Source organism: Oncorhynchus keta, chromosome 1 (assembly GCF_023373465.1).
Source record: "Oncorhynchus keta strain PuntledgeMale-10-30-2019 chromosome 1, Oket_V2, whole genome shotgun sequence".
Classification (NCBI taxonomy): domain Eukaryota; kingdom Metazoa; phylum Chordata; class Actinopteri; order Salmoniformes; family Salmonidae; genus Oncorhynchus; species Oncorhynchus keta.
In genome coordinates, this window is record NC_068421.1 from 33345844 (window position 1) to 33366026 (window position 20183).

The 20183-nt window shown below is 44.8% G+C and overlaps 1 protein-coding gene across 50 annotated transcripts in view; it reads right to left on the minus strand.

Moving 5' to 3' along the window:
• Window positions 1-18616, minus strand: part of LOC118377397 (serine/threonine-protein kinase DCLK1-like) — a 30543-nt gene extending 11927 nt beyond the window's left edge. For all 50 annotated transcript variants that reach the window (XM_052522074.1, XM_052522292.1, XM_052522208.1 and 47 more), the window contains exons 1-6: window positions 18329-18616; window positions 17363-17725; window positions 15785-16131; window positions 1695-1794; window positions 1474-1572; window positions 1208-1302 (exon numbers count right to left, since the gene is read on the minus strand). In XM_052522074.1, coding sequence (XP_052378034.1) covers window positions 1208-1302; window positions 1474-1572; window positions 1695-1794; window positions 15785-16131; window positions 17363-17723 — 1002 coding nt within the window. In that variant the 5' untranslated portion in view covers window positions 17724-17725; window positions 18329-18616. The remainder of the gene's footprint in view (window positions 1-1207; window positions 1303-1473; window positions 1573-1694; window positions 1795-15784; window positions 16132-17362; window positions 17726-18328) is intronic.
• Between the last annotated feature and the right edge of the window lie 1567 nt (window positions 18617-20183).

Genomic DNA, 20183 nt, shown 5'->3' on the forward strand with positions numbered 1-20183 from the left:
AGGGGACTGTCTATAGGGGACTATATATAGGGGACTCTCTGTAGGGGATTATATATATGGGACTATCTATAGGGGACTGTCTATAGGGGACTATATATAGGGGACTCTCTGTAGGGGATTATATATATGGGACTATCTATAGGGGACTATCTATAGGGGACTATATATATGGGACTCTATAGGGGACTATATATAGGGGACTATAACTAGGCGACTATCTACATGGGACTATATATAGGGGACTCTGTAAGGGATTATATATATGGGACTATCTATAGGGGACTGTCTATAGGGGACTATATATAGGGGACTCTCTGTCAGGGATTATATATATGGGACTATCTATAGGGGACTGTCTATAGGGGACTATATATAGGGGACTCTCTGTAGGGGATTATATATATGGGACTATCTATAGGGGACTATCTATAGGGGACTGTCTATAGGGGACGATATATAGGGGACTCTCTGTCAGGGATTATATATATGGGACTATCTATAGGGGACTGTCTATAGGGGACTATATTATAGGGGACTCTCTGTAGGGGATTATATACATGGGACTATCTATAGGGGACTATATATATGGGACTCTATAGGGGACTATATATAGGGGACTATAACTAGGGGACTATCTAAAGACAGTCTTTAGGATACTATGGGCTGTTCAATCAGATCCTTTTTAGCCGACATCCGCATATCGGTGGTGTTGGCGGTGTCGGAGGTGGAACTGCGTTAGAGCTGTCAAATCTACAAGCGACTCCTGGAATTAAAACCTAAAGCCGACATTGCCCTTGGCTGCATGGAGTCGCATTAAGAGAAATCCCATGCAGCCTTGTTTACAAGTTCAAAATACTGGAATGTGAGACGTAATCTACACCTTGATTAGGCTGATATAAATTCTTATTATTATGTTTAATGATTTTCAGTTTCAGCGTCATTATTTCTGTAGGCTATAGCCTACACTTTCTCGTTCTGAGCTTCTAATGGGAGTGGGACGGGTGTGACTTCGTGGCAATGATCAAGAGCAGCTGCTCTCCGATGCTCCAATCGGAGAGCAGCTCCAATGCAGCTACACCTACAATACCGCCCAAAACATTAGCTATGTGGGTGGCAGCTATAACCGGTTAACGCTTGATCCGATTGAACATAGGCTTATGTTAATAAAGCATTGTGATTATATTAGTAAAGCATTGGGTGGACCTACCCTGCGTCGTTGGAGACTAGCAGGACTGGTGGGAGAGGGGCTGGGGGACTTCCCTGAGCGAGGAGTCGACAGCTGACTGCCTGCCGTCCCATTGGCTACAGTACAGACACAAGAGGTTAGAGGTCAGTGAAAGACACTGCTCATTCAGTTGGTTGATGATAAGAAGGGCAAACACACATTGCTGAAAAATTACAGATGTTGATTCTGCAGGTGACTTATGCACCCGCGCACGCACGCACAAAACACACACACTCACAGGGCCATACCTGAACCTGAGCTTCGGCGTGAGCCTCCTCCTCTGGGTGAGTAGCGTCCCAGCAGAGAGGAGATCCGACCGTATGACGTCGACTTCACCACCCTACACTCTGGAGGGAGAGGACACACAGTCAGATATACCACACACACACACCTATACACACACACACACTAATTACTCCTGTGACATTCTAATTTAAATGTTATGGTACTGTTATCATAACTATCTCACCACTCTCATCTAAGAGGAAGTCATCTTGGTAGCGAAACTTCTCTGGACCACAGGCCATAAAGATGTCATCGTCACCAAAGAAGTCCTGAAGGCATGTCACCTGGAACAGACCGACAGATAGACAGTGTCAGTCACCTGGAACAGACCGACAGATAGACAGTGTCAGTCACCTGGAACAGACCGACAGATAGACAGTGTCAGTCACCTGGAACAGACCGACAGATAAACAGTGTCAGTCACCTGGAACAGACCGACAGATAGACAGTGTCAGTCACCTGGAACAGACCGACAGATAGACAGTGTCAGTCACCTGGAACAAGGATACCACAAACAACTAGTCTTCACATGACTTTATTATATTTATTATTGATATGACACAGACAGGTAGCCTGGGTACCAGACCTGTTTGTGCTGTCATTCCAATCATTGCCACTCCTTGTCATATGCCACACTTCTGATGGTGTTTGACCTATGACAAGGAGTGGCAAGGATTGGAATGACAGCACAAACAGGTCTGGTACCCAGGCTACCGGTCTGTGTCATATCAATAATAAAGATAATAAAGTCATGTGAAGACTAGTTGTTTGTGGTACAATAGTACGCAATTGTACGCAAGTATAAACACCATGGGACCACGCAGCCGTCATACCGCTAAGGAAGGAGATGTGTTCTGTCTCCTAGAGATGAATGTACTTTGGTGCGAAAAGTGCTAATTAATCCCAGAACAACAGCAAAGGACCTTGCGAAGATGCTGGAGGAGACAAGTACAAAAGTATCTATATCCACAGTAAAACGAGTCCTATATCGACATATCCTGATAGGCCGCTCAGCAAGGAAGAAGCCACTCCTCTAAAACCGCCATAAAAAAAGCCAAACTACGGTTTGCAACTGCACATGGGGACAAAGATCGTACTTTTTGGAGAAATGTCCTCTGGTCTGATGAAAAAAATAGAACTGTTTGGCCATAATGACCATCGTTATGTTTGGAGGACTGTGGAGCACAGGGGGTGGCAGCATCATGTTGTGGAGGTGTTTTTCTGCAGGAGGGACTGGTGCACTTCACAAAATAGATGGCATCATGAGGCAGATAAATGTCTCTGGTACAGAGACTAATAGACTGGGTCTATCTCTCAGTGAACTGTACTTCCTCCCCCTCCCCGTTTAATCTGAGCCTAGAAGAAAGTCTGTCCTCCCTCCCCGTATCCCTCCCACACCTCTCTCCCCACTTCCCTGTAACCCACTCCTCTCTTCCTTCCCTGTATCCCTCCCCCTTCCCTGTATCCCCCTCCTCTCTCCCCCTTCCCTGCCTCCCCATCCTCTCTTCTTCCCCTTCCCTTTATCCCTCCCCCTACTCACTCCCCGCTTCTCCCACCTCCTCACTCCCTCCTCCGTATCCCTCCACTCTCCCTACTCGCCCTGCCCCCTAACTGTTAGAACTGTTAAGACTCCATGGATTGAGGAGGAATTGAAAAACTGTATGGTTGAAAGAGATGGGGGAAAAGGAGTGGCTAATAAGTCTGGCTGCATATCTGACTCACTGACTTATGGCAAACTGAGAAATGCTGTGACTAAACTCTTGTAAACTGTCATGGTCAAAATGTATAGATTTAATGGTTGTAAAGATGGGGAGAGGTCTGTCCGTAATAAAGAAATGCTCTGCGTTTTTGACACCACACTACAAAAACAAGTCCTGTAGGTTCTAGTTTTGTCTTATCTTGATTATTGTCCAGTCTTGTGGTCGAGTGCTGCAAAGAAAGACCTAGTTAAGCTGCAGATGGCCCAGAACAGAGCAGCACATCTTGCTCTTCATTGTAATCAGAGGGCTGACATAATAATCCTATGCATGCCAGTCTCTCTTGGATAAGAGTTGAGGAGAGACTGACTGCATCACTTCTTATTTTTATAAGAAACAATGCGCTGAAAATGTTTAAATGTTTGCATAATCAACTTACACACAGCTCTGACACACACACACTTACCCCACCAGACATGCCACTAGGGGTCTTTTCACAGTCCCCAAATCCAGAACAAAATCAAGAAAGTGTATTATATAGAGCCATTATTGCATGGAACTCCATTGCATCTCATATTGCTCAAATTATCATGGTTTCAAAAAACAGATAAAGCAACACCTCGCGGCACAACGCCTTTCCCCCATATGACCTATACAGTTTTTATGTATGTCTTGATATGTAGGCTACGTGTGCCTTTTAAAAATGATGTAGTTCTGTTCTTGTCTATTAATGTTCTGTAATATGTCATGTTTCATGTTTTGTGTGGAACCCAGGAAGAGTATCTGCTGCTTTCGTAACAGCTAATGGGGATCCTAATAAAAAAATATATAAAGAATACCCCCCCTCCCCACCTCCTCTCCGTCACCAACTTCCCCACCTCGCCCTCTCCTCTCACCCCCCTCCCCACTTCTCCCAACTCCTCACCCCTCCCCCATAACCCTCCTCCTCGCTCCCTGACACCCACCTCCTCTCCCCCTCCCCGTCTTCACCCTCCCTGCATTCTCCTCCCTCCCACCCCCAGACAGTCATATAGGCCTAAAGTAAAGCATGCAGTCCTAATGGATGTACATGAAAAATACTGACTCATACTTACAACATTCCCACTGGAATTAAATGCCTCCCACTCAGAGACAGGCTTTTACAAAGACAAGCTACTGACAGGCTGTAGGGCAGGAGGTAGCCTAGCAGTTAAGTGTTGGGCTAGTAACCGAAAGGTCACTGATTAAAAAATCTGTTGTGCCCTTAAGCAAGGCACTTTTAAATTATTTAAAGTATGTCAAGATGGGGAATGTATTCATATCAATAACAGGTACAAATAGTCAGGTTGAATATGATTACAGGAGCAATCAGTAACAGAATATTAATGTACTGTAACACTAATCAAACAGACTGAGTAATCATACCACTATGTGTCTGGATATCTGAAATGAGCCAATAACCAGTATATAAATCTCACTGGGTGTTTATGAAGAGCTGAGCAGAGTTCCAGCAGGATGCTATATTACTACAACAGCATTGCAAATGGCACCTTATTCCCAAATTAAAAGTAGTGCACTATTTAGGGAATAGGGTGTCATTTAGGACACAAGCCTGCAGCTGCAGTGGAGGAGATAAATTATGACTGGCTTCCGAGCTGCAAGTCAGCACAATATAGCTCCATTACTGTACTGTAGAAGCTCCCTAACCCACAGTTTCTGTGGAGTCAGACACTTAGCAACACTATATGAAGCAACACTCAATTCATCACTCAGCTTACAGTACTCACATTAGTCCAGTATTCTCAGCCTGTATTTTCACCCCAGACAGACTCTATAGCCCAACCCTGATACCCACTGTATAGAACTGTACTCTATAGCCCAATCCTGATACCCACTGTATAGTACTGTACTCTATAGCACTACCCTGATACCCAGCGTATAGAACTGTACTCTATAGCCCAACCTTGATACCCACTGTATAGAACTGTACTCTATAGCCCAATCCTGATACCCACTGTATAGTACTGTACTCTATAGCACTACCCTGATACCCAGCGTATAGAACTGTACTCTATAGCCCAACCCTGATACCCACTGTATAAAACTGTACTCTATAGCCCAACCCTGATACCCACTGTATAGAACTGTACTCTATAGCCCAACCCTGATACCCACTTTATAGAACTGTACTCTATAGCCCAACCCTGATACCCACTGTATAGAACTGTACTCTATAGCCCAACCCTGATACCCACTGTATAAAACTGTACTCTATAGCCCAACCTTGATACCCACTGTATAAAACTGTACTCTATAGCCCAACCCTGATACCCACTGTATAGAACTGTACTCTATAGCCCAACCCTGATACCCACTGTATAGAACTGTACTCTATAGCCCAACCCTGATACCCACTGTATAGAACTGTACTCTATAGCCCAACCCTGATACCCACTGTATAGAACTGTACTCTATAGCCCAACCTTGATACCCACTGTATAGAACTGTACTCTATAGCCCAACCCTGATACCCACTGTATAGAACTGTACTCTATAGCCCAACCCTGATACCCACTGTATAGAACTGTACTCTATAGCCCAACCCTGATACCCACTGTATAGAACTGTACTCTATAGCCCAACCCTGATACCCACTGTATAAAACTGTACTCTATAGCCCAACCTTGATACCCACTGTATAAAACTGTACTCTATAGCCCAACCCTGATACCCACTGTATAGAACTGTACTCTATAGCCCAACCTTGATACCCACTGTATAGAACTGTACTCTATAGCCCAACATTGATACCCACTGTATAGAACTGTACTCTATAGCCCAACCTTGATACCCACTGTATAGAACTGTACTCTATAGCCCAACCCTGATACCCACTGTATAGAACTGTACTCTATAGCCCAACCCTGATACCCACTGTATAGAACTGTACTCTATAGCCCAACCCTGATACCCACTGTATAAAACTGTACTCTATAGCCCAACCCTGATACCCACTGTATAGAACTGTACTCTATAGCCCAACCCTGATACCCACTGTATAAAACTGTACTCTATAGCCCAACCCTGATACCCACTGTATAGAACTGTACTCTATAGCCCAACCTTGATACCCACTTTATAGAACTGTACTCTATAGCCCAACCCTGATACCCACTTTATAGAACTGTACCCTATAGCCCACCCTGATACCCACTGTATAGAACTGTACTCTATAGCCCAACCCTGATACCCACTGTATAGAACTGTACTCTATAGCCCAACCCTGATACCCACTGTATAGAACTGTACTCTATAGCCCAACCCTGATACCCACTTTATAGAACTGTACTCTATAGCCCAACCCTGATACCCACTGTATAGAACTGTACTCTATTGCCCAACCCTGATACCCACTGTATAAAACTGTACTCTATAGCCCAACCCTGATACCCACTGTATGGAGCTGTACTCTATAGCCCAACCCTGATACCCACTTTATAGAACTGTACTCTATAGCCCAACCCTGATACCCACTGTATAGAACTGTACTCTATAGCCCAACCCTGATACCCACTGTATAAAACTGTACTCTATAGCCCAACCTTGATACCCACTGTATAAAACTGTACTCTATAGCCCAACCCTGATACCCACTGTATAGAACTGTACTCTATAGCCCAACCTTGATACCCACTGTATAGAACTGTACTCTATAGCCCAACCCTGATACCCACTGCATAGAACTGTACTCTATAGCCCAACCCTGATACCCACTGTATAGAACTGTACTCTATTGCCCAACCCTGATACCCACTGTATAAAACTGTACTCTATAGCCCAACCCTGATACCCACTGTATAGAACTGTACTCTATAGCCCAACCCTGATACCCACTTTATAGAACTGTACCCTATAGCCCAACCCTGATACCCACTGTATAGAACTGTACTCTATAGCCCAACCCTGATACCCACTGTATAGAACTGTACTCTATAGCCCAACCCTGATACCCACTGTATAGAACTGTACTCTATAGCCCAACCCTGATACCCACTGTATAGAACTGTACTCTATAGCCCAACCCTGATACCCACTGTATAGAACTGTACTCTATTGCCCAACCCTGATACCCACTGTATAAAACTGTACTCTATAGCCCAACCCTGATACCCACTGTATAGAACTGTACTCTATAGCCCAACCCTGATACCCACTGTATAGAACTGTACTCTATAGCCCAACCTTGATACCCACTGTATAAAACTGTACTCTATAGCCCAACCCTGATACCCACTGTATAGAACTGTACTCTATAGCCCAACCTTGATACCCACTGTATAGAACTGTACTCTATAGCCCAACCCTGATACCCACTGTATAGAACTGTACTCTATAGCCCAACCCTGATACCCACTGTATAGAACTGTACTCTATAGCCCAACCCTGATACCCACTGTATAGAACTGTACTCTATAGCCCAACCCTGATACCCACTGTATAGAACTGTACTCTATAGCCCAACCCTGATACCCACTTTATAGAACTCTACTCTATAGCCCAACCCTGATACCCACTGTATAAAACTGTACTCTATAGCCCAACCCTGATACCCACTGTATAGAACTGTACTCTATTGCCCAACCCTGATACCCACTGTATAGAACTGTACTCTATAGCCCAACCCTGATACCCACTGTATAGAACTGTACTCTATAGCCCAACCTTGATACCCACTGTATAGAACTGTACTCTATAGCCCAACCCTGATACCCACTGCATAGAACTGTACTCTATAGCCCAACCCTGATACCCAAAACTGTACTCTATAGCCCAACCCTGATACCCACTGTATAGAACTGTACTCTATAGCCCAACCCTGATACCCACTTTATAGAACTGTACTCTATAGCCCAACCCTGATACCCACTGTATAGAACTGTACTCTATAGCCCAACCCTGATACCCACTGTATAGAACTGTACTCTATAGCCCAACCTTGATACCCACTGTATAAAACTGTACTCTATAGCCCAACCCCTGATACCCACTGTATAGAACTGTACTCTATAGCCCAACCTTGATACCCACTGTATAAAACTGTACTCTATAGCCCAACCCTGATACCCACTGTATAGAACTGTACTCTATAGCCCAACCTTGATACCCACTGTATAGAACTGTACTCTATAGCCCAACCCTGATACCCACTGTATAGAACTGTACTCTATAGCCCAACATTGATACCCACTGTATAGAACTGTACTCTATAGCCCAACCTTGATACCCACTGTATAGAACTGTACTCTATAGCCCAACCCTGATATCCACTGTATAGAACTCTACTCTATAGCCCAACCCTGATACCCACTGTATAAAACTGTACTCTATAGCCCAACCCTGATACCCACTGTATAGAACTGTACTCTATAGCCCAACCCTGATACCCACTGTATAGAACTGTACTCTATAGCCCAACCCTGATACCCACTGTATAGAACTGTACTCTATAGCCCAACCCTGATACCCACTGTATAGAACTGTACTCTATAGCCCAACCCTGATACCCACTGTATAGAACTCTACTCTATAGCCCAACCCTGATACCCACTGTATAAAACTGTACTCTATAGCCCAACCCTGATACCCACTGTATAGAACTGTACTCTATTGCCCAACCCTGATACCCACTGTATAGAACTGTACTCTATAGCCCAACCCTGATACCCACTGTATAGAACTGTACTCTATAGCCCAACCTTGATACCCACTGTATAGAACTGTACTCTATAGCCCAACCCTGATACCCACTGCATAGAACTGTACTCTATAGCCCAACCCTGATACCCACTGTATAGAACTGTACTCTATTGCCCAACCCTGATACCCACTGTATAAAACTGTACTCTATAGCCCAACCCTGATACCCACTTATAGAACTGTACTCTATAGCCCAACCCTGATACCCACTGTATAGAACTGTACTCTATAGCCCAACCCTGATACCCACTGTATAAAACTGTACTCTATAGCCCAACCCTGATACCCACTGTATAAAACTGTACTCTATAGCCCAACCCTGATACCCACTGTATAGAACTGTACTCTATAGCCCAACCTTGATACCCACTGTATAAAACTGTACTCTATAGCCCAACCCTGATACCCACTGTATAGAACTGTACTCTATAGCCCAACCTTTATACCCACTGTATAGAACTGTACTCTATAGCCCAACCCTGATACCCACTGTATAAAACTGTACTCTATAGCCCAACATTGATACCCACTGTATAGAACTGTACTCTATAGCCCAACCCTGATATCCACTGTATAGAACTGTACTCTATAGCCCAACCCTGATACCCACTGTATAAAACTGTACTCTATAGCCCAACCCTGATACCCACTGTATAAAACTGTACTCTATAGCCCAACCCTGATACCCACTGTATAGAACTGTACTCTATAGCCCAACCTGATACCCACTGTATAGAACTGTACTCTATAGCCCAACCCTGATACCCACTGTATAGAACTGTACTCTATAGCCCTGATACCCACTGTATAGAACTGTACTCTATAGCCCAACTTATACCCACTGTATAAAACTGTACTCTATAGCCCAACCCTGATACCCACTGTATAGAACTGTACTCTATAGCCCAACCCTGATACCCACTGTATAGAACTGTACTCTATAGCCCAACCCTGATACCCACTGTATAGAACTGTACTCTATAGCCCAACCTTGATACCCACTGTATAGAACTGTACTCTATAGCCCAACCCTGATACCCACTGTATAGAACTGTACTCTATAGCCCAACCCTGATACCCACTGTATAGAACTGTACTCTATAGCCCAACCTGATACCCACTGTATAGAACTGTACTCTATAGCCCAACCCTGATACCCACTGTATAGAACTGTACTCTATAGCCCAACCCTGATACCCACTGTATAGAACTGTACTCTATAGCCCAACCCTGATACCCACTGTATAGAACTGTACTCTATAGCCCAACCCTGATACCCACTTTATAGAACTGTACTCTATAGCCCAACCCTGATACCCACTGTATAGAACTGTACTCTATAGCCCAACCCTGATACCCACTGTATAAAACTGTACTCTATAGCCCAACCTTGATACCCACTGTATAAAACTGTACTCTATAGCCCAACCCTGATACCCACTGTATAGAACTGTACTCTATAGCCCAACCTTGATACCCACTGTATAAAACTGTACTCTATAGCCCAACCCTGATACCCACTGTATAGAACTGTACTCTATAGCCCAACCTTTATACCCACTGTATAGAACTTTACTCTATAGCCCAACCCTGATACCCACTGTATAGAACTGTACTCTATAGCCCAACATTGATACCCACTGTATAGAACTGTACTCTATAGCCCAACCCTGATATCCACTGTATAGAACTGTACTCTATAGCCCAACCCTGATACCCACTGTATAAAACTGTACTCTATAGCCCAACCTTGATACCCACTGTATAAAACTGTACTCTATAGCCCAACCCTGATACCCACTGTATAGAACTGTAATCTATAGCCCAACCTTGATACCCACTGTATAGAACTGTACTCTATAGCCCAACCTTGATACCCACTGTATAGAACTGTACTCTATAGCCCAACCTTGATACCCACTGTATAGAACTGTACTCTATAGCCCAACCTTTATACCCACTGTATAAAACTGTACTCTATAGCCCAACCCTGATACCCACTGTATAGAACTGTACTCTATAGCACAACCCTGATACCCACTGTATATGACTGTACTCTATAGCCCAACCCTGATACCCACTGTATAGAACTGTACTCCATAGCCCAACCTTGATACCCACTGTATAGAACTGTACTCTATAGCCCAACCCTGATACCCACTGTATAGAACTGTACTCTATAGCCCAACCCTGATACCCACTGTATAGAACTGTACTCTATAGCCCAACCTTGATACCCACTGTATAGAACTGTACTCTATCGCCCAACCCTGATACCCACTGTATAGAACTGTACTCTATAGCCCAACCCTGATACCTACTGTATAGAACTGTACTCTATAGCCCAACTCTGATACCCACTGTATAGAACTGTACTCTATAGCCCAACCCTGATACCAACTGTATAGAACTCTACTCTATAGCCCAACCCTGATACCCACGGTATAAAACTGTACTCTATAGCCCAACCCTGATACCCACTGTATAGAACTGTACTCTATTGCCCAACCCTGATACCCACTGTATAGAACTGTACTCTATAGCCCAACCCTGATACCCACTGTATAGAACTGTACTCTATAGCCCAACCTTGATACCCACTGCATAGAACTGTACTCTATAGCCCAACCCTGATACCCACTGTATAGAACTCTACTCTATAGCCCAACCTTTATACCCACTGTATAGTACTGTACTCTATAGCCCAACCCTAAAATCTATCGAGTTTCACTTAGGAGCACAGAGAGCATATTGGCCTCATAACCCAACAACTGAAGAAACAATGATATTGACCTGGAATTGTGTGACTGGACAACTCTTGTCAATACATTCTAATTCTAATTCATAATGATTTAATGAGACAGTGAAGTTAAACTCAGTTTACAGTACTCACATTAGTCCAGTTTTCTCAGCCTGTATTTTTACCCCAGACAGATCACGTCAACAGGTCAATTTCACAGCTGAAGTTCAGAAAATATTTTAGTGCTAGGCCGGGATTCAATCTGTAAAACGCTGTCAACAATTAGGTTTTTAAAGGCAATGTCACCACGTTTGCAGATATTGCATTCGTAGTAAATGTAGCCCGGCTCAATTAGAATTGCTTTTAAATCGCACATTGTCGACAGTCGCGATCAGATTGAATCACGATCCTTGTCTGGCACTGTCTGAACAACGACACAGTCCCTTTCCCAGTAAAAGGAACTGCTTTACTGTGCAGTAATAAGACAGCAACAACACAGTCATAACAGCAACAACACAGTCATAACAGCAATTACACAGTCATAACAGCAATAACACAGTCATAACAGCAATAACACAGTCATAACAGCAATAACTCAGTCATAACAGCAATTACACAGTCATAACAGCAATAACACAGTCATAACAGCAATAACACAGTCATAACAGCAATAACACAGTCATAACAGCAATAACACAGTCATAACAGCAATAACACAGTCATAACAGCAATAACACAGTCATAACAGCAATAACACAGTCATAACAGCAACAACACAGTCATAACAGCAATAACTCAGTCATAACAGCAATAACACAGTCATAACAGCAACAACACAGTCATAACAGCAATAACACAGTCATAACAGCAACAACACAGTCATAACAGCAACAACTCAGTCATAACAGCAATTACACAGTCATAACAGCAATAACACAGTCATAACAGCAACAACACAGTCATAACAGCAACAACACAGTCATAACAGCAATAACTCAGTCATAACAGCAATTACACAGTCATAACAGCAATAACACAGTCATAACAGCAACAACACAGTCATAACAGCAATAACTCAGTCATAACAGCAATTACACAGTCATAACAGCAATAACACAGTCATAACAGCAATAACTCAGTCATAACAGCAACAACACAGTCATAACAGCAACAACACAGTCATAACAGCAATAACACAACAGCATCGTCTGATCTTCCCATCCATGTTAGGAGACGAGAGCTGCTGAAGCCAAACATCGACAGGCAATAAACCTCAGGCAGCAGTGACATCTATACCACATCGCACGGGTGTGTGTGTGTGTGTGTGGATTGATTGCACAATCACCAATGAGAGGCCCAATCAAGGTCAACAGGCACACACACACACGCCTAACAGTGAAACAACAGTCAGACAGAGTTGCCAAGCACTGTATAGTATAGTAGATCAACCCTGATACCCACTGTATAGAACTGTACTCTATAGCCCAACCCTGATACCCACTGTATAGAACTGTACTCTATAGCCCAAACCTGATACCCACTGTATAGAACTGTACTCTATAGCCCAACCCTGATACCAACTGTATAGAACTGTACTCTATAGCCCAACCCTGATACCCACTGTATAGAACTGTACTCTATAGCCCAACCCTGATACCAACTGTATAGAACTGTACTCTATAGCCCAACCCTGATACCCACTGTATAGAACTGTACTCTATAGCCCAACCCTGATACCCACTGTATAAAACTGTAGTCTATAGCCCAACCTTGATACCCACTGTATAGAACTAGATACCAACTGTATAGAACTGTACTCTATAGCCCAACCCTGATACCCACTGTATAGAACTGTACTCTATAGCCCTACCCTGATACCCAGCGTATAGAACTGTACTCTATAGCCCAACCTTGATACCCACTGTATAGAACTGTACTCTATAGCCCAACCCTGATACCCACACTGTACTCTAGCCCAACCCTGATACCCACTTATAGAACTGTACTCTATAGCACTACCCTGATACCCACTGTATAGAACTGTACTCTATAGCCCAACCCTGATACCCACTGTATAAAACTGTACTCTATAGCCCAACCTTTATACCCACTGTATAGAACTGTACTCTATAGCCCAACCCTGATACCCACTGTATAGAACTGTACTCTATAGCCCAACCCTGATACCCACTGTATAAAACTGTACTCTATAGCCCAACCTTTATACCCACTGTATAGAACTGTACTCTATAGCCCAACCCTGATACCCACTGTATAGAACTGTACTCTATAGCCCAACCCTAAAATCTATCTAGTTTCACTTAGGAGCACAGAGAGCATATTGGCCTCATAACCCAACAACTGAAGAAACAATGATATTGACCTGGAATTGTGTGACTGGACAACTCTTGTCAATACATTCTAATTCTAATTCATAATTATTTAATGAGACAGTGAAGTTAAACTGAACCGGATGAACAGGGTGAACCGCATACATTACAGATGAATCCCTGAATGCATTTAATCTGCATGATATTGATGATAGAATATACAGCTACTATCTCCGGTCATGTCTGGGCCATACGAGTACCCTGCACCATTCTCTAGCCTTCTTCAATAGCACTGACATACTGTTCTGCAACACTGAGCCACACACACAACATTCCCACTGCACCACTCTGCCGCATAGGCTGTTCCATAGCAACCAGCCCAGGCAACCAGATCACCATAGAAACCATCCAGGAGAGAAAAAAGGAAAACTACATTGGCGTTCCTTTGATAGAACCTATATAAGAAAGGAGAGACTGACTACTAATAGGCATATCACAACTACGCAACATGTTTCCCAACTCTGCTTGCATCTTTCTCATTCACTTCTCCTATTTACTCTCTCTATGGGCTGAGTCACTGGCCTATTGGTGCTCTTCCATGCCGTCCCTAGGAGGGGTGCATCACTTTAGTGGGTTGAGTCACTGACGTGGTCTTCCTATCTGGGTTGGCGCCCCCCCTTGGGCTGTGCCGTGGTGGAGATCTTTGTGAGCTTTACTCGGCCTTGTCTCAGGATGGTAAGTTGGTGGTTGAAGATATCCCTCTAGTGGTGTGTGGGCTGTGCTTTGGAAAAGTGGGTGGGGTTATTTCCTGCCTGTTTGGCCCTGTCCGGGGATATCATTGGATGGGGCCACAGTGTCTCCTGACCCCTCCTGTCTCAGCCTCCAGTATTTATGCTGCAGTAGTTTATGTGTCAGGGGCTAGGGTTAGTCCGTTACATCTGGAGTATTTCTTCTGTCTTATCCAGTGTCCTGTGTGCTCTCCTGTGCTCCTGTATGCTCTCTCTAATTCTCTCTTTCTCTTTTTCTTTCTTTCTCTCTCTCGGAGGACCTGAGCCCTAGGATCATGCCTCAGGACTACCTGGCATGATGACTCCTTGCTGTCCCCATTCCACCTGGCTGTGCTGACCTGTTGCAACCTCGACAACCACTGTGATTACTATTATTTGACCATGCTGGTAATTTATGAACATTTGAACATCTTGGCCATGTTCTGTTATAATCTCCACCCGGCACAGCCAGAAGAGGACTGGCCAGCCCTCATAGCCTGGTTCCTCTCTAGGTTTCTTCCTAGGTTTTGGCCTTTCTAGGGAGTTTTTCCTAGCCACCGTGCTTCTACACCTGCATTGCTTGCTCTTTGGGGTTTTAGGCTGGGTTTCTGTACAGCACTTTGAGATATCAGCTGATGTAAGAAGGCCTTTATAAATACATTTGATTTGACATTTGATTAGTAATCCTGAGTTCAGGACTCTGTGTGTTAAAGGGCTGTGTTCACGGGATTTATTACCATATAGTCATCTGGTCGTAAAGGCTATATTTCAAAAAGATTTAAAGATCATCCATTGGTCAATGTGTGAAAATATCTCAGTGAAACTGTGCTCCTGAAACTCCTACTGACTTGGTTAATAAAGGATGTCAAACACAGCAGACTGAGTCCCAGAAACCTACTAACTCTGCTAATTGCCTTATAGCCCATCCCTCTGAGTCTGTGGGGAAAGCTAAGCATGAGAACCAGGCATTAACCTCGCTAATAAAACAGTAATTCATAACCTACCAGCTTCCCATCCACGGTGTATAGTCTCTTGACGACCCCAGAGTCCATCTTGATGGCATCTGTGATGTCAGAGAGGACCTGTTCGAAGGAGTGGGCCGTCTTTTTGTTGAGGAGGATGCGGACGGCCTTTCGAGGCTTCACCCCGCTCCGGATGATGGTGACCAGTTTGGGCCGGATGAAGTCCTTACTCTCCCTGGTCTCTGGGGCCCCAGCCTTGGCACTGCCCAGGGAGGATGGGCCACGTGCCGAGGCAGCTGTCTTCACCCCAACTGACCAGTTGGGGTTGACATTCTTAGTGTAGTCCAGCTTCCTGTATGGCTCTATGGAGCCACACACATAGCTCTCTCCTGCAGGTAGGCAACACACAGAGATAGGCCTACAATACTGTCCCATCTCACCCCTTAGGGTTAGCTCCTCAATACTGTCCCATCCCTTAGGGTTAGCTCCTCAATACTGTCCCATCCCTTAGGGTTAGCTCCTCAATACTGTCCCATCCCTTAGGGTTAGCTCCTCAATACTGTTCCATCCCTTAGGGTTAGCTCCTCAATACTGTCCCATCCCTTAGGGTTAGCTCCTCAATACTGTTCCATCCCTTAGGGTTAGCTCCTCAATACTGTCCCATCCCTTAGGGTTAGCTCCTCAATACTGTCCCATCCCTTAGGGTTAGCTCCTCAATACTGTCCCATCCCTTAGGGTTAGCTCCTCAATACTGTCCCATCCCTTAGGTTAGCTCCTCAATACTGTCCCATCCCTTAGGGTTAGCTCCTCAATACTGTCCCATCCCTTAGGTTAGCTCCTCAATACTGTCTCATCCCACCCCTTAGGGTTAGCTCCTCAATACTGTCCCATCTCACCCCTTAGGGTTAGCTCCTCAATACTGTCCCATCCCTTAGGTTAGCTCCACAATACTATCTTATCCCACCCCTTAGGGTTTGCTCCTCAATACTGTCCCATCCCACCACCTAGGGTTAGCTCCTCAATACTGTCCCATCTCACCCCTTAGGGTTAGCTCCTCAATACTGTCCCATCCCTTAGGGTTAGCTCCTCAATACTGTCCCATCCCTTAGGGTTAGCTCCTCAATACTGTCCCATCCCTTAGGGTTAGCTCCTCAATACTGTCCCATCCCACCCCTTAGGGTTAGCTCCTCAATACTGTCCCATCTCACCCCTTAGGGTTAGCTCCTCAATACTGTCCCATCCCACCCCTTAGGGTTAGCTCCTCAATACTGTCCCATCTCACCCCTTAGGGTTAGCTCCTCAATACTGTCCCATCTCACCCCTTAGGGTTAGCTCCTCAATACTGTCCCATCCCTTAGGGTTAGCTCCTCAATACTGTCCCATCCCTTAGGGTTAGCTCCTCAATACTGTCCCACCCCTTAGGGTTAGCTCCTCAATACTGTTCCATCCCACCCCTTAGGGTTAGCTCCTCAATACTGTCCCATCCCTTAGAGTTAGCTCCTCAATACTGTCCCATTCGTTAGGGTTAGCCCCTCAATACTGTCTCATCCCATCCCTTAGGGTTAGCTCCTCAATACTGTCCCATCCCATCCCTTGGGGTATGGTTAAGGGTTAGCTTACCTTCCTCCAGCTGCTCCATGCCCAATATCTTCTTGGTCCCGTCAATAGAGTAGATGGTCCGGACCCCCTGGGGCAAGTTCACATTATCTGACAGGGAGCGGGTCAGATCGGCTAACAGGGCGTCTATAGACCGAAACCTGTCCTGGGAAATGGCATAGACAATCCCTTTGAAGTAGCGGTCTCCGTTGCGGTAAAAGCGGACCTTCTTGGCTTTCTTCTCCGAGGCCAGGGACTGCAGTGTCCGGGTCCTGTACAGACTACAGTGGGCACTGTGAGTGGGGCTCGGCAGCCCGTTGTTCCTGGAGCCTCGGCGGGTGTTTCTCTGGGCTTTCTCCCGCTCGTCAAAGTGCTCCAGCTCCATAACTGTAGTGGTGTTACACAGAAAGAGCCAAATCGGGGAGGGGAACATTATGGATGAGAAAATTTAAACCTCCACCATATTTTCCTTTGCAGAATAAACAAGCCATTCTTTAGTTTTAGTTTAATGCCATATAGGCCTACTGGGGAGAGTAGAGTCAATTGGATTTCTGCATGAACTCTTGAGGACGGGGCCGACATTCAGTGGTGCTGAATGGACAGCGCCGCAGGTGCGGTTCTGCTAGCTACCAGCTAGCTAGTCTGACAGGTAGGCTATAGCGGTGGCAGTAGTCAGAATGAACTCCCCGGTGACAACGTGACAGCGCTGCTGGCTAGCCAGATAGAATTCTGCTGTTTGTGGGCAGTTTGTCACATACTGAAAATGTTCTATTTCTGAGGGACATAAAATCTGATTGTAGGCTATAGCACGCTCGCACATGTCATGCTCTCTAGTTTCGTCCCCCACCCAATTGCAATGTGATTCTAATCAAATGTAATGTTTGTTTTGATCATATTAATTTCTGACAATATAACTCAAGCTATTGTTAAATGACAGGGAAGAACACATTATGGCATCTTAAAATATGTTTTGGGCAAAGAATTGCTTACCTTTAATTGAAGTCTGATGCAGTCAACCGCGTCAATTCTTTAGCAATTGCATATAGCAGCTCTCCAACAGACTGTGTCAGTGCATATATGTGTAGTATAATGGCCCGAGCGATAGAAAAAGCATCCGTCCCTTTGTTGCCCTGTGATTGAGCAAGTGTGCGCTGCAAGAGCTGCAGCTGGTTTCTGTGTCTTAAGCAGTGATTTCCAGATGGCCGTCCCTCATTGACATGCAGGCCTTCCGAGGGAAGCACCAAGCATCTCACCTCGCGAATGCTCCCTCCTCTCTCATCTTCTCTCCTCCCCTCTAGATGCGCTGAAACAAGGGGCGTGGTGCAGGCGGTCATTACACTGCTAGCCCCTCAGTGCACTAACTGCACTGACAGACACAAGGATTTTCAGCAACATTCTTGTTGATAACGCAGATAGATAGATACAGGTTTATGTGGCAAAATCCCTTTTCTCTTGACAATTCAGGGTAGGTTAGAGTTATAGACCCCCCTCCACCCATAATCAGTGGATTATTCCAAATGTAATGGCAGCCTATTCCCTATATAGTGCACTACTTTTGACCAGGGCATAAAGGTCTGGACAAAAGTAGTGCAGTAGGGAATAGGTTCCATTTGGTAAGCAGACATGGGCGTCTGTATGCTGGTGCTGAGGAGGATGTCTAGCAGTGTCTGAATTCATGTACCATACTGCATGCACAAACACAGGGCAACCAAACCCAAACCTGTCTAACAATCTAATAATGATAAAGCTGTACACACACTGAGAGAGCGAGAGAGGGGGGATAGAGAGAGAGAGAGAGAGAGAGAGAGAGAGAGAGAGAGAGAGAGAGAGAGAGAGAGAGAGAGAGAGAGAGAGAGAGAGAGAGAGAGAGAACAGAGCTGATTGTCAGATCATTAACATCACCCTCAGGTTATGTACAGTACCCATATTGATAGTTGGGCAGACAGATGGAAAATACAGTTGTGACCTGATTGGTTGTCTAACTCAGGGGTAATGGTATAGGGAGACAGTGAGCTGTAATGTTGTCTAACTCAGGGGTAATGGTATAGGGAAACAGAGAGCTGTAATGTTGTCTAACTCAGAAGATAGTGGTATAGGGAGACAGAGAGCTGTAATGTTGTCTAACTCAGGGGTAATGGTATAGGGAGACAGAGAACTGTAATGTTGTCTAACTCAGGAGGTAGTGGTATAGGGAGACAGTGAACTGTAATGTTGTCTAACTCAGGGGTAATGGTATAGGGAGACAGAGAGCTATAATGTTGTCTAACTCAGAAGATAGTGGTATAGGGAGACAGAGAGCTGTAATGTTGTCTAACTCAGGGGTAATGGTATAGGGAGACAGAGAGCTGTAATGTTGTCTAACTCAGGAGGTAGTGGTATAGGGAGACAGAGAGCTGTAATGTTGTCTAACTCAGGGGTAATGGTATAGGGAGACAGAGAGCTGTAATGTTGTCTAACTCAGGGGTAATGGTATAGGGAGACAGTGAGCTGAAATGTTGTCTAACTCAGATGGTAGCGATGTAGGGAGACAGAGAGCTGTAATGTTGTCTCACTGAGGAGGTAATGGTATAGGGAGACAGTGAGCTATAATGTTGTCTAACTCAGGGGTAATGGTATAGGGAGACAGAGAGCTGTAATGTTGTCTAACTCAGGGGTAATGGTATAGGGAGACAGATAACTTTAATGTTGTCTAACTCAGGAGGTAGTGGTATAGGGAGACAGTGAGCTATAATGTTGTCTAACTCAGGGGTAATGGTATAGGGAGACAGAGAGCTGTAATGTTGTCTAACTCAGGGGTAATGGTATAGGGAGACAGATAACTTTAATGTTGTCTAACTCAGGAGGT